General features: G+C 43.5%; 1 protein-coding gene across 3 annotated transcripts in view; it reads right to left on the reverse strand.

Annotated features, from left to right (window-relative positions):
- Positions 1-11,461, reverse strand: part of NOXA1 (NADPH oxidase activator 1) — a 42,417-nt gene extending 30,956 nt beyond the window's left edge. For 2 of the 3 annotated variants that reach the window (XM_030535583.1, XM_030535581.1), the window contains exons 1-2: positions 11,166-11,461; positions 7,003-7,085 (exon numbers count right to left, since the gene is read on the reverse strand). In XM_030535583.1, coding sequence (XP_030391443.1) covers positions 7,003-7,085; positions 11,166-11,339 — 257 coding nt within the window. In that variant the 5' untranslated portion in view covers positions 11,340-11,461. The remainder of the gene's footprint in view (positions 1-7,002; positions 7,086-11,165) is intronic. The other variant, XM_030535584.1, reaches the window with a different exon arrangement.
- Between the last annotated feature and the right edge of the window lie 1,585 nt (positions 11,462-13,046).

Consider the following 13,046-nt stretch of genomic DNA (forward strand, 5'->3'; position numbering starts at 1 on the left):
AGGCTCTAAAGTTTTACATTGTTTTGCTTTTGAGTGCAGTTACGTAACAAAAAAAAATCTATATTTATAAGTTGCACTTTCACAATAAAGAGATTGCATTACAGTACTTGTATGAGGTGAACTGAAAAATACTATTTCTTTTGTTTATCATTTTACAGTGCAAATAACATAAGAACATAAGAATGGCCATACTGGCTTAGACAAAAGGTCCATCCAGCCCAGTACCCTGTCTATCGACAGTGGCCAATGCCAGGTGTCCCAGAGGGAGTGAACCTAACAGGTAATGATCAAGTGATCTCTCTCCTGCCGTCCATCATCACCCTCTGAGAAACAGAGACTAGGGACACCATTCCTTACCCATCCTGGATAATAGCCATTAATGGACTTAACCTCCATGAATTTATCTAGTTCTCTTTTAAACCCTGTAATAGTCCTAGCCTTCACAACCTCCTCAGGCAATGAGTTCCACAGGTTGACTGTGCACTGTGTGAATAACTTCCTTTTATTTGTTTTAAACCTGCTGCCCATTAATTTTATTTGGTGGCCCCTAATTCTTATATTATGGGAACAAGTAAATAACTTTTCCTTATTCACTTTCTCCACACCACTCATGACTTTATACACCTCTACCATATCCCTCCTTAGTCTCCTCTTTTCCAAGCTGAAATGTCCTAGCCTCTTCAATCGCTCCTCATATGAGACCCATTACAAACCCCTAATCATTTTAGTTGCCTTTTTCTGAACCTTTTCTAAGGCCAGTATAGCTTTTCTGAGATGAGACCACACCTGTACACAGTATTCAAGATGTGGATATACCATGGATTTATATAAGGGCAATAAGATATTCTCTGTCTTATTCTCTATGCCTTTTTGAATGATTCCTAACATCCTGTTTGCTTTTTTGACTGCTGCTGCACACTGCGTGGATGTCTTCAGAGAACTATCCAGGATGACACTAAGATCTCTTTCCTGATTAGTTGGTAGCAAAATTAGCCCCCATCATATTGTATGTATAGTTGGGTTTTTTTTCCAATGTACATTTCTTTACATTTATCCACATTAAATTTCATTTGCCATTTTGTTGCCCAGTCTCTTAGTTTTGTGAGATCTTTCTGAAGTTCTTCACAATCTGCTTTGGTCTTAACTAGGTTGAGCAGTTTAGCATTATCTGCAAACTTTGCCACCTCACTGTTTACCCCTTTCTCCAGATCATTTATGAATATGTTGAATAGGATTGGTCCTAGGATTGACCCTTGGGGAACACCACTAATTACCCCTCTCCATTCTTTAAATTTACTGTTTATTCCTACCCTTTGTTCCCTGTCTTTTAACTAGTTCTCAATCCATTAAAGGATCTTCCCTCTTATCCTATAACAACTTAATTTACGCAAGAGCCTTTGGTGAGGGACCTTTTCAAAGGCTTTCTGGAAATCTAAGTACATTATGTCCACTGGATCCCCCTTTGTCAAGATTTCTTTCCCCCACTTTGAACCTTACGGTACAGATGTGAGGGACCTGCATGGACCCTTCTAAGCCTAATTACTAGCTTAGATCTAGTAACACTGCCACCACCCAGAATTTCAGTGTCTGGGGCACTTTCTGTCCCCCCAAAACTTTCCCCTCCCTGGGTTGCCTTGAGGGACTTCACCAAATCCCTAGTGAACACAGATCCAAACCCCTTGGATCTTAAAACAAGGAGAAATTAACCATCTCCCTCCTTTCCCCCCACCAATCTCTGGTGAGTCCAGATCCAATCCCCTTGGATCTTAAAACAAGGAGAAATTAGCTACCTCCCTCTTTTCCCCCCCACCAATCCCTGGTAAGTCCAGATCCAATCCCCTTGGATCTTAAAACAAGGAAAAATCAATCAGGTTCTTAAAAAGAAAGGTTTTAATTAAAGAAAGAAAATGTAAAAATCATCTCTGTAAAATCAGGGTGGAAAATACTTTACAGGGTACTCAGATTCATATAGCCCAGAGGAAACCCCCTCTAGCCTTAGATTCAAAATTACAGCAAACAGAGGTAAAAATCCTTCCAGCAAAAAGAAACATTTACAAGTTGAGAAAACAAACATAAGACAAACACGCCTTGCCTGGCTAATTACTTATAAGTTTGAAACATGAGAGACTGATTTAGAAAGATTTGGAGAGCCTGGATGTATGTCTGGTCCCTCTTAGTCCCAAGAGCGAACAATGAACAAAACAAACAGCACAAACAAAGACTTCCTTCCACCGAGATTTGAAAGTATCTTGTCCCCCGATTGATTCTTTGAACATGTGTCAGCCAGGTTTACTGAGCTTCTTAACCCTTTACATTAATCCTTAACTATCTGTTTATGACACGCTTGTCCACATGTTTGTTGACTCCTTCAAAGAACGCTAATAGATTAGTAAGACAGGATTTCCCTTTACAGAAACCATGTTGACTTTTGTCCAAAAATTTATGTTCTTCTATGTGTCTGACAATTTTATTCTTTACGATTGTTTCAACTAATTGCCGGGATCACTTCTAGAGCCCATTTTTAAATATTGGTGTTACGTTGGCTATCTTCCAGTCACTGGGTACAGAAGCTGATTTAATGGACATGTTACAAAGCATAGTTAATAGTTCTGCAATTTCACATTTGAGTTCTTTCAGAACTCTTGGGTGAATGCCATCTGGTCCCGGTGACTTGTTCTTCAATCTGTGACAATTCCTCAGATTTGTCACCTACAAAAGCTGGCTCAGATTTGGGAATTTCCCTAACATCCTCAGCCGTGAAGACTGAAGCAAAGAATTCATTTGGTTTCTCCACAATGACTTTATCGTCTTTAAGTGCTCCTTTTGTATCTCGATCGTCCACAGGCCCCACGGGTTGCTTAAGAGGCTTCCTGCTTCTTGATGTACTTAAAAACATTTTGTTATTACCTTTGGAGTTTTTGGCTAGCTGTTCTTCAAACTCCTTTTTGGTTTTTCTTATTACATTTTTACACTTAATTTGGCAGTTTATGCTCCTTTCTATTTACCTCACTACGATTTGACTTCCACTTTTTAAAAGATGCCTTTTTATCTCTCATTGCTTCTTTTACATGGTAGTTAAGTCACGGTGGCTCTTTTTTAGTTCTTTTACTGTGTTTTTTAATTTGGGGTGTACATTTAAGCTGGGCCTCTATCAGAGTGTCTTTGAAAAGCGTCCATGCAAGTTGCAGGGATTTCACTCTAATCACTGTATCTTATAATATCCGTTTAATTAACCTCCTAATTTTTGCATAATTCCCCTTTCTGAAATTAAATGCCACAGTTTTGGACTGTTGACGTGTTCTTCCCATCATAGGAACGTTAAATGTTATTATGTTATGGTCACTGTTTCCAAGCGGTCCTGTTTTAGGGTATGTCTACACTACAGGATTATTCCGATTTTACAGAAACCGGTTTTTGGAAACAGATTGTATAAAGTTGAGTGCATGCGGCCACACTATGCACATTAATTCGGCAGTGAGCATCCATGTACCGAGGCTAGCGTCAATTTCCGGAGTGTTGCACTGTGGGTAACTATCCCATAGCTATCCCATAGTCCCCGCAGTCTCCCCCGCCCATTGGAATTCTGGGTTGAGATCCCAATGCATGATGGGGCAAAAACAGTGTCGTGGATGATTCTGAGTAAATGTCTTCACTCAATCTCCTCACTCCGTGAAAGCAACGGCAGACCAGGGCTGGCTTTAGGAAGTGCAGGGCCCAATTCAAACAGTTTCGACCGGCCCCCGGCACAGATGACTAAAAAAAAAAAAAACCACATGTAAAAAAACATGTGGGGCTTGTACTCACTGGACAGTGCTCCGAGTCTTTGGCGGCACTTTGGCGACGGGTCCTTCACTCGCTCCAGGTCCTCGGTGGTACTGAAGGACCTGCCGCTGAAGATCCAGAGCAAGCAAAGGACCCATCACCAAAGTGCCTCCGAAGACCCAGAGCGAGCGAAGAACCCGACACCGAAGTGCCACCGAAGACCCAGAGCACCGCCAGGTGAGTAAAAATTAAAAAGGCCCCTCTAGCCAGGGAAGGGATTCTCACTGGGCATGGGGCCCTCTTAGGTGCAGGGCCCGATTCGGGGCAATTGGTGGAATAGGCCTAAAGTCGGCCCTGCAGCAGACAATCATTTCGCGCCCTTTTTCCTGGATTGCCCGGCCAGACGCCATAGCACGGCAACCACGGAGCCTGTTCAGCCTTTTTTCACTGTCACCGTATGTCTACTGGATGTTGCTAACAGACGCGGTACTTCAGCGCTACACAGCAGCATCCCCTTGCCTTTTGCAAGTTGACAATGACGGTTACCAGTCACACTGTACCGTCTGCTGCTGTCATTGGTGCTCCTGGCCAGCCTCAGTGAGGTCGGTTGGGGGCGCATGGACAAAAATGGGAATGACTCCCCAGGTCATTCTCTTCTTTAAGTTTTGTCTAATGGAGAGTCAGTCCTGCCTAGAATATCAGGCAAGCCTACTAAAGAACCAGAGAGGCAAACAGCTGCTCCAGGTCAGAGCCCCAGACATCCCGCAGAAATGATGAGCTGCATGCCATTCTAGGGGGTGCCCCTGCAACAACCCCACCCGTTGCTTACCTCCTCCCCAACCCCTCCTGGGCTACCAAGACAGTTATCCCCCCATTTGTGTGATGAAGTAATAAAGAATGCATGAATAAGAAACAACGCTAACTTTATTGCCTCTGCAAGCAGAGATCAAAGTGGGGAGGGGAGGGGAGCCTCCAGCTGCTATGATATTCCAAGCAGGAGTGAATCTCCATTAGCAAAGCTTAAAGAAGAGAATGACCTGGGAGTCATTCCCATTTTTGCCCAGGCGCCCCCGGCCGACCTCACTGAGGCCAGCCAGGAGCACTCACAGGACGACGATGACAGCTATCTGCCATCCACAAGGCAAGGCAAGGGAAAGGAAGAGGATGCTGCTGTGTAGCGCTGCAGCACCGCGTCTGCTAGCAGCATCCAGTAGACATATGGTGACAACGAGAAAAGGTGAGAAAGGATTTTTTTCCCTTTGCTTTCACGGGGGGGAGTAGGGAGAAAGACATATACCCTGAACCACTTGCAACAATGTTTTTGACCCTTCAGGCTTTGGGAGCTCAGCCAAGAATTCAAATGGTTTTCGGAGAGTGTGGGAACTGTGGGATAGCTACAGTTGTCAGTCGCCCCTCCCTCCGTGAGGTCCATTTCATTCTTTGGCTTTCTGGTACACTTGTCTCAGCTCCTTAAGTTTCAGCACTGTGTTGAGTCCCTGTTGTGGCCTCTGTCCATCATAGCCTTGGAGATTTTTTCAAATGCTTTGGCATTTCGTCTATTGGAACAGAGTTCTGATAGAACAGATTCATCTCCCCATACAGAGATCAGATTCAGTATCTCCCGTACGGTCCACGCTGGAGCTCTTTTTTGATTCTGGGACTGCTTGGTCACCTATACTGATCAGCACTCCACGCTGGGCAAACAGGAAATGAAATTCAAAAGTTCGCAGGGCTTTTCCTGTCTATCTGGCCAGTGCATCCAAGTTCAGATTGCTGTCCAGAGTGGTCACAATGGTGCACTATGGGATAGCTTCTGGAGGCTAATACCGTCAAATTGCGGCCACACTAACCCTAACTCAAAATGGCGATACTGATTTCAGGCTACTCCCCTCGTCGGGGTGGAGTACAGATATCGATATTAAGAGCCCTTTACATTGAAATAAAGGGCTTCGTTGTGTGGACGGGTGCAGGGTTAATTTGGTTTAACGCTGCTAAATTAGAGATAAACTCGTAGTTTATACCAGGCCATAGCTACCTCTTGGATCAGATCCTGCACTCCACTCAGGCCTAAATCGAGAATAGCCTCTCCCCTTGTGGGTTCCTGTCCCAGCTGCTCCAAGAAGCAGTCATTTAAAGTATCAAGAAATTTTGTCTCTGCATTTCATCTTGAGGTGACATGTACCCAGTCAATATGGGGATAATTGAAATCCCCCACTATTATTGAGTTCTTTGTTTTGATAGGCTTTCTAATCTCTCTTAGCATTTCATTGTCACTATCATTGTCCTGGTCAAGTGGTCGATAATAGATCCCTACTGTTATATTCTTATTAGAGCATGAAATTACTATCCATAGAGATTCTATGGAACAGGTGGATTCATTTAAGATTTTTACTTAATTTGATTCTACATTTTCTTTCACATATAGTGCCACTCTTCCCCTCAACCCCCGCCTCCCCGCCCACACGACCTGTTCTGTCCTTCTGATATATTTTGTACTCCGGAATGATTGTGTCCCATTGATTGTCCCCACTCCACCAGTTCTCTGTAATCAAAATTAATATATACTTTGATTTCAATTGCAACACAGAATAAAATATATATGAAAATGTAGAAGAAAATCCAAAATATTTAACAAATTTCATTGGTATTCTAATTTAACAGTGCAATTAAAACTGCAATTAATGTTTTTAATCGTGATTACTTTTTTTGAGTTAATTGTGTGAGTTAGCTGTGATTAATTGACAGTCGTAGTAAACAGTCTTTCCTGGGGAAGCGGGATACCAGACTTGATAGATCAATTGTCAGATTTACTATGGTGACTTCTATGTTTCTGGTCTTTGCTCAATGGCTGGAAGATTCTGGATGGACCCAGATACCAGAGTTTTCGAGAGGGTGTATATGCTATGTCTACAAGTTATATGGTCTTTAAGTTTATTACCTTTTGCCTTTGCGGTGTCTGAGTACACAAACAATGCAGCATGGTAATCAGAGTCTGTGTTCTGTACCTTGCTATACCACTGATTCACTCTGAGGCCTTGGGGAAGTCACTTCCCTTCTCTAAACCTCAGCCTCCCAGCTGTAACATAGAGATTATACTGACCTAACTGACAAAGATCTTCTGAGGCTTAACTGATATTTGCAAAGTGCGTTGAGAACACTGGACAAAATGCACTTCAGAAGGGTGAAATATCATTCAAGAAAGAGAGGCAAAGAGTGAAATGAACCAAGCTTTACACTTACATTTCTAACTGCAGACAGACAAACCCTCTTTGAAAGAAGCCAATAGCTAGATGGTTGTCCTTGGTAACTGTTTTATCAAAGGCCTAAGAAGAAAAATACAGACATGACAAAAGTTAGCTAAACCACATAACAAAGCCAGTGCCTGACAGATATGATTGCAAGGCATTTGTTAGAGCTATGGAAGGGCATGGTGGCTGAAAGCCAGGAGCAGTTCCTGTGTGCGGGAGAATGCATGTGAACAATCAAAATGATATGTTGCAGATTAGAACCAGTCCCGGAAGAGAGTGATGGAATGTTCCTAAAATAATGCTGTTAGGAATCAGAATTGTGTAACGCAGCTCCAGGCTCCTGTAATCTGAAGGCCTATTTGCCTGAAGCATAATTGGCTGTTCACACCTGGAAGCACCTTGTATAGCCTGTTCTTGGCCACTGCGAGCAGACACAGGTGAGCTATGGGGAAAATCATTTTGGGAACTACTTGATTTGAGAGGGGATCATTGAAAGCAGGTGGTGATAGGATGGAGAGTGGGGGATGTGAAGGAGAAAATGGAAAGAGTCTTCAACATACACATAAAAGTCAGTATTCCTGCTTATCTTAAACCCACAGGTGGGCCTACTTCCCAGATGAATAAAGGGAGCCATTGCATAACTGTGGTAACCTTAATTCATGGCAGTGGGTGTCAAAGCAGAACCCCATCCAGGAAGGTTATTTTAGTTAGTATGTGCTTTTGGAAAGTAAGAGGTGCATCTCCTTTACCATGATTTTAAATAAGTGAAATGCAGATGAGAACGGATGAGGCCTGAAATCCTGGATTTTCTGTACACAGTTTAGACTGGAACTGTGTGCATTTGAAAAGGGAGCTGTGTCAAGGCTGTTGAAAAGCACAGACCCAAGCCAGACTGTGCCCTCACACTACACAGGGCTATAAGGTCAGGAAGGCTCCTTGGCCCTCTCCCTTTCCTGAATTTGCACACCCATGTGGGGCTTTCAGAGGGTCACTGCGGCACTCCATGGGGTACACCATTCTGCCTCAGTTTTTCCACATCGCTGTATTAACCTACAAGATGAAAATATCAGACATTCACTTGACCCACACAAAGAACAATCAGTTCCTTCTCTGGTATGCAGGACTTCATGGCTCTGTCCCTTCACCCTTCCCAGGGCCCACACAGCCCTTCCAGCCAGGCTCCTCCCTTCATTGGAGTAAAATATACCTTCAGGCACTGTTCTCCCATTACACACTTCCTTCCTCTCTGCTTTTTTCAGCAACTGACTTTTTATTATTGAGCACGAGCAAGCCCACCCTTCCTTCCAGTTGTCTCTACCCCATTGTGTGTTCTCGTGCAATCAATACAAACAGATGTGGCCCTTCCTTAGACAAAGGACTAGTTCTTTCTCTGCTAGCCCAGGGATGGAGTCTATGAATCCCATTACAGGGGTATGTGACAATCACATAGAGAAATGCAAACACACTGTGCTAGTCTAGACTCTCTATGCTTTTTCCTTTTTCCCTTGCACTGGCCAGGACTCCAGTGCAAGGGAAAAAGAACTCCAGGCAGCAGCATGCCATTAAAAATCGGCTCATGTGCCATCTTTGGCATGTGTGCCATAGGTTGCCGACCCCAGATCTATATCCTGTTTGACGTATATTAGGGTAACTGTCGCTATGTCTTTTTTCATGTCTTGTAACTCTGTGATTACCTTTGCATTTGTATGAGTCTACTTAATTCACATTAGGTCAGAAAGCCTGTATTTATTGTTTAGGTGTGAATTTACTTAATACGTAGACAATGTAAAAGCTAATGAAGAGTGCTTCTGCCTGTCCCAGTATGTAATCTCCGGTAATTAGATAATTCTAGTGTAAAGTGTGTTCGTTTTAAGATAAGAATGCATTTGATGTGAAAGCTTAATTAAAACTGCTTTAGAACTGTAATTTAGGAAGCTTCCAGATTTCAAAGCAAGGGTCATTGGTTTGACAATGGAGATTCACAAACTGTCTACATTGCCCATTCTTCCGAAGAGGAAAACACTGTTGGGATAGAAACACCTGCCAGGAAAATGGCTTGGGAGTGATCCTTCCTCTCTGATCCATATGAACACTGACGGAGGGTTCCAGAGGCAAGACAGGGGTCCCCAAAAGCCATTTTAGGAAACCCTGAGGAACTTATGGAGAAATAGCAAACATTATATCTCTACATCATTTGCATTACAAACACTAATTCACCTGTAATGTATTTTATCTGCTTTAAATCTCCCAGTAACTCTCATTTTCTTTTCTTAGCTAATAAACCTTTAGTTTACTAAAGAAATTGGCTGTCAGTACTGTCTTAGGTGAGATCTGGGGTATACCTTGACCTGAGGTATGTGACTGACTTTTTGGGGCTGAAAGAACCTAATGCACATGTGGTCAACCTGAGCCTGAGAAAGAGCCAGAATTTATCAATGTACATTGCCAAAGAGCCACAGTAATATGTCAGCAGCCCCTAGTCAGCTCCACCCCCCACCTCCCAGTGCCTCTCACCCACTGGCAGCTCCACCGATCAGTGCCTCCTCCTCAGGGAAAGGGACAGAATGGGGTGGAGTGGGCGCAGAACCTCTGGCAGAGCCAGGGGTTGAGCAGTGAGCGCCCTCTGGCACATTGGAATATTGATGTCTGTAGCTCCAGCCCTGGAGTTGGTGCCTATACAAGGAGCCGCATATTAACTTCTGAAAAGCCACATGTGGCTCTGGAGCCACAAGTTGGCCACCCCTGACCTAATGTGTGGTGAATATTGGCTGTAATAACCTTTCATCATTAAGTCCAGTTTGTCTGGGTGGTAAGTGGAGTTTGTCTGGGTGGAGTGCTCAAGTTTATCTGGGTGGAGTGCCCAAGAGCACTGCCTGTGGCTCTGTGAACATAAGAATGGCCATACTGGGTCACACCAAAGATCTATCTAGCCCAGTGTCCTACTTCTGACAGTGGCTAGTGCCAGGTGCCCCAGAGAGAATGAACAGAACAGGTAATCATCAAGTGATCCATCCCCTGTCACCCATTCCCACTTTCTAGTCTCTGCTAGGGACACCATCCCTGCCCATCCTGGCTAATAGCTATTGATGGACCTGTCCTCCATGAACTTATCTAAGTCTTTTTTGAACCCTGTTATAATCTTGGCCTTCACAACATCCTCTGGTAAGGAGTTCCACAGGTTGACTGTGCATTGTGTGAAAAATACTTCCTTTTTTTGTTTTAAACCTGCTGCCTATTAATTTCATTTGGTGACCCCTAGTTCTTGTGTTATGAGAAGGAGTAAATAACACTTCCCTATTCACTTTCTCCACACCAGTCATGATTTTATAGACCTCTATCATATCCCCCCTTAGTCACCTCTTTTCCAAGCTGAAAAGTCCCAGTCTTATTCATCTCTCCTCATATGGAAGGTGTTCCATACCCCTAATCATTTTTGTTGCCCTTTTCTGAACCTTTTCCAATCCCAATAGTTTTTTTTTGAGATGGGGCAACCACATCTGCACACAGTATTCAAGATGTGGGATTATGTTTTCCAATGTGAATTACTTTGCAGGGTGAGGCTAATATAGTAAACCAGGAGTGCAGATTTGTTATTGGTTTGGTGGTATCTAATTATAGAATATACCACTAGTCTGGAGTGTCTGACCTGAGATTGGCCGCTCGGGTGTAACCCACTGTGACAATTACATACATTTACCATTAATGATCCATTATTAATTCATAGCCACATTGGGAAAACCACCAGCGTTTACTTAGATGTGCCATCACATATAAATCTAAGTCACAGTTTTCAATGATCAAGGTCTTTACTGACTGAGGAAGGGGGAGAAACAGAATGTAAGAGAATCTGGCTTGTTCTCGGACTCATAAGCAGGAACAGAATTAGATTTGTCCAATATCAGGCAACCATAAATTCCTCTGAAATATGTTCTGTAAGGTTTGTTCAGTAGCAAAGTATAATTTTCTTTCCCCATTCTATCTGCGCTATAGTAATTCAAATAATAATAACTTGAAAATCTCCTAAGAAATAATATAATTGCAGATTTCCACTTCCCATTCAGAGTTAACCATCTCTTTCCCAGATAAATGTAAACAGAAAACACAGATTCCCTTCCTATATTTTTGACTTGCTTTACTTTTCTTTCTTTTGCTCACCTGCAAGGCTCCCTCAAGGTTCCCTGTTAAGAGATGCACACAGCCTAAGTTGAAATAGATCCTGGAGGATGGCTCTTCGATACTGGAGAAGATTTTCAAGGCAGAGTCCCAGTCACCCTTATCCATAGCCAGAATTCCTTCATGCCAGCCTCTCACTAAGTCTCGATATGCCATTTTCTCTCTGTTTACACACAGATTCCTCTCTAAAGTCCTTCAGGATCTGGATATCTTGGCAGCTGCCTAAAGCCTCACCCAGCTCTTTGCTGACAGACAGGTGCACCTGCCTGGAATTCAGGGCTAACAAGGAAGTTAGCAGCCTGTAAGTCATACTTTGCTAAATACTCCCTTTATTACTCAATGGGTTCAGAAACACAAAGATTTAAAGGAAATGAGCAAAAGTAGGTGGAGTCAACCTAAATATTGACAGAGGAGACTGTTTAATCTCTGCCTGAACATAGATGTTGAGATTGCCATCTCGGTTGCACACGTTTGTGTATAACTGAATGCAGGTCTGGCCTCAAATCTGTATAAAGCACATAAAACACAGATTTGTTCACCTATTGCATTGTACTCCAAGTATTTCACTGAATTTCCCAAAGAAAAGGTGGAATGCATAAAATTACATAGTAAGCACTTCTGGCCAGGTGCTATGCCTTTCTCTGTGTTCTGTGAAGAGCCTGGTAAGCTTCTGGACACAGTCAAAAATAAAAAATTCATATCAATATAATACAGTAACTCCTTGCTTAATGTTGTAGTTATGTTCCTGAAAAATGTGACTTTAAGCGAAATAATGCTAAGCGAATCCAATTTCCCCATAAGAATTAATGTAAATAAGGGGGGTTAGGTTCCAGAGAATTTTTTTCACCAGATAAAAGACTATACATATATGTGTGTGTGTGTGTGTGTGTGTGTGTGTGTGTGTGTGTGTGTGTGTGTGTGTACACACACACATACACACAGTATAAGTTTCAAACAAACAATTTAATACTGTACACAGCAATGATAATTGTGAAGCTTGATTGAGGTGGTGAAGTCAGAGAGTGGGATAACACAGCAACCTCCTTCAGCAGCACAAGGAGAGGCAGATAAACAATTACTAAGCCAATTCAGCAGTAGGAGAGGTAACTCACTGCCAGAGGCGGCTCTAGGTATTTTGCCGCCCCAAGCACGGCTGGCAGGCTGCCTTCGGCGGCTTGCCTGTGGGAGGGCCCCGGTCCTGCGGATTTGGCGGCATGCCTGTGGGAGGTCTATCGAAGCTACGGGACCAGCAGACCCTCCGCAGGCATGCCGCCGAAGGCAACCTGCCTGCCGCCCTTGCGGCGACTGGCAGATCACCCACCCGTGGCTTGCCGCCCCAGGCACGCGCTTGGCGTGCTGGTGCCTAGAGCCGCCCCTGCTTACTGCCCAATCTTCCTCTCTGGAATTTGGACCAGAGGAAGACAAGTCCTGGCTCCTTTGCCAGTTTGGAGCCATTTTCTTACTTGGAGAGACCCCCACAATTGTAAGCCTGCTGAATCCACCTAGAGTATGTGGCTGCAAAGAGAGGGTGTGTGTTCTGAGTAACAAAAAGCCAATTTGATTAGAGACAAGAAGGGTACAAATAGGTCTCCCTGTTTGTGCAGCTTTTTTGTATTGAATGATGTTGTGGCCTAGTGAATCAGTGGGTTCCTCTGCTTAGTGTTTTGGAATGACAGTCAAGTCCTAGTCCCTCTTTCTGGGGATATTCTGGTTGAATGGCAGTATCAAGAGCCCACTTACAATTAAGAACCATCTCCATTTTCTTTTCAGGGAGAGGAAGAACAGCTCTCCTTACATGCTGTTTGGAAGGTTTCTTTCCTGTGCCTGTAGCAACAGGTTCTGTCAAATAGCTGATCTCCAGCT

This window comes from Gopherus evgoodei, chromosome 16 (genome assembly GCF_007399415.2).
Source record: "Gopherus evgoodei ecotype Sinaloan lineage chromosome 16, rGopEvg1_v1.p, whole genome shotgun sequence".
In the NCBI taxonomy this organism is placed as follows: domain Eukaryota; kingdom Metazoa; phylum Chordata; order Testudines; family Testudinidae; genus Gopherus; species Gopherus evgoodei.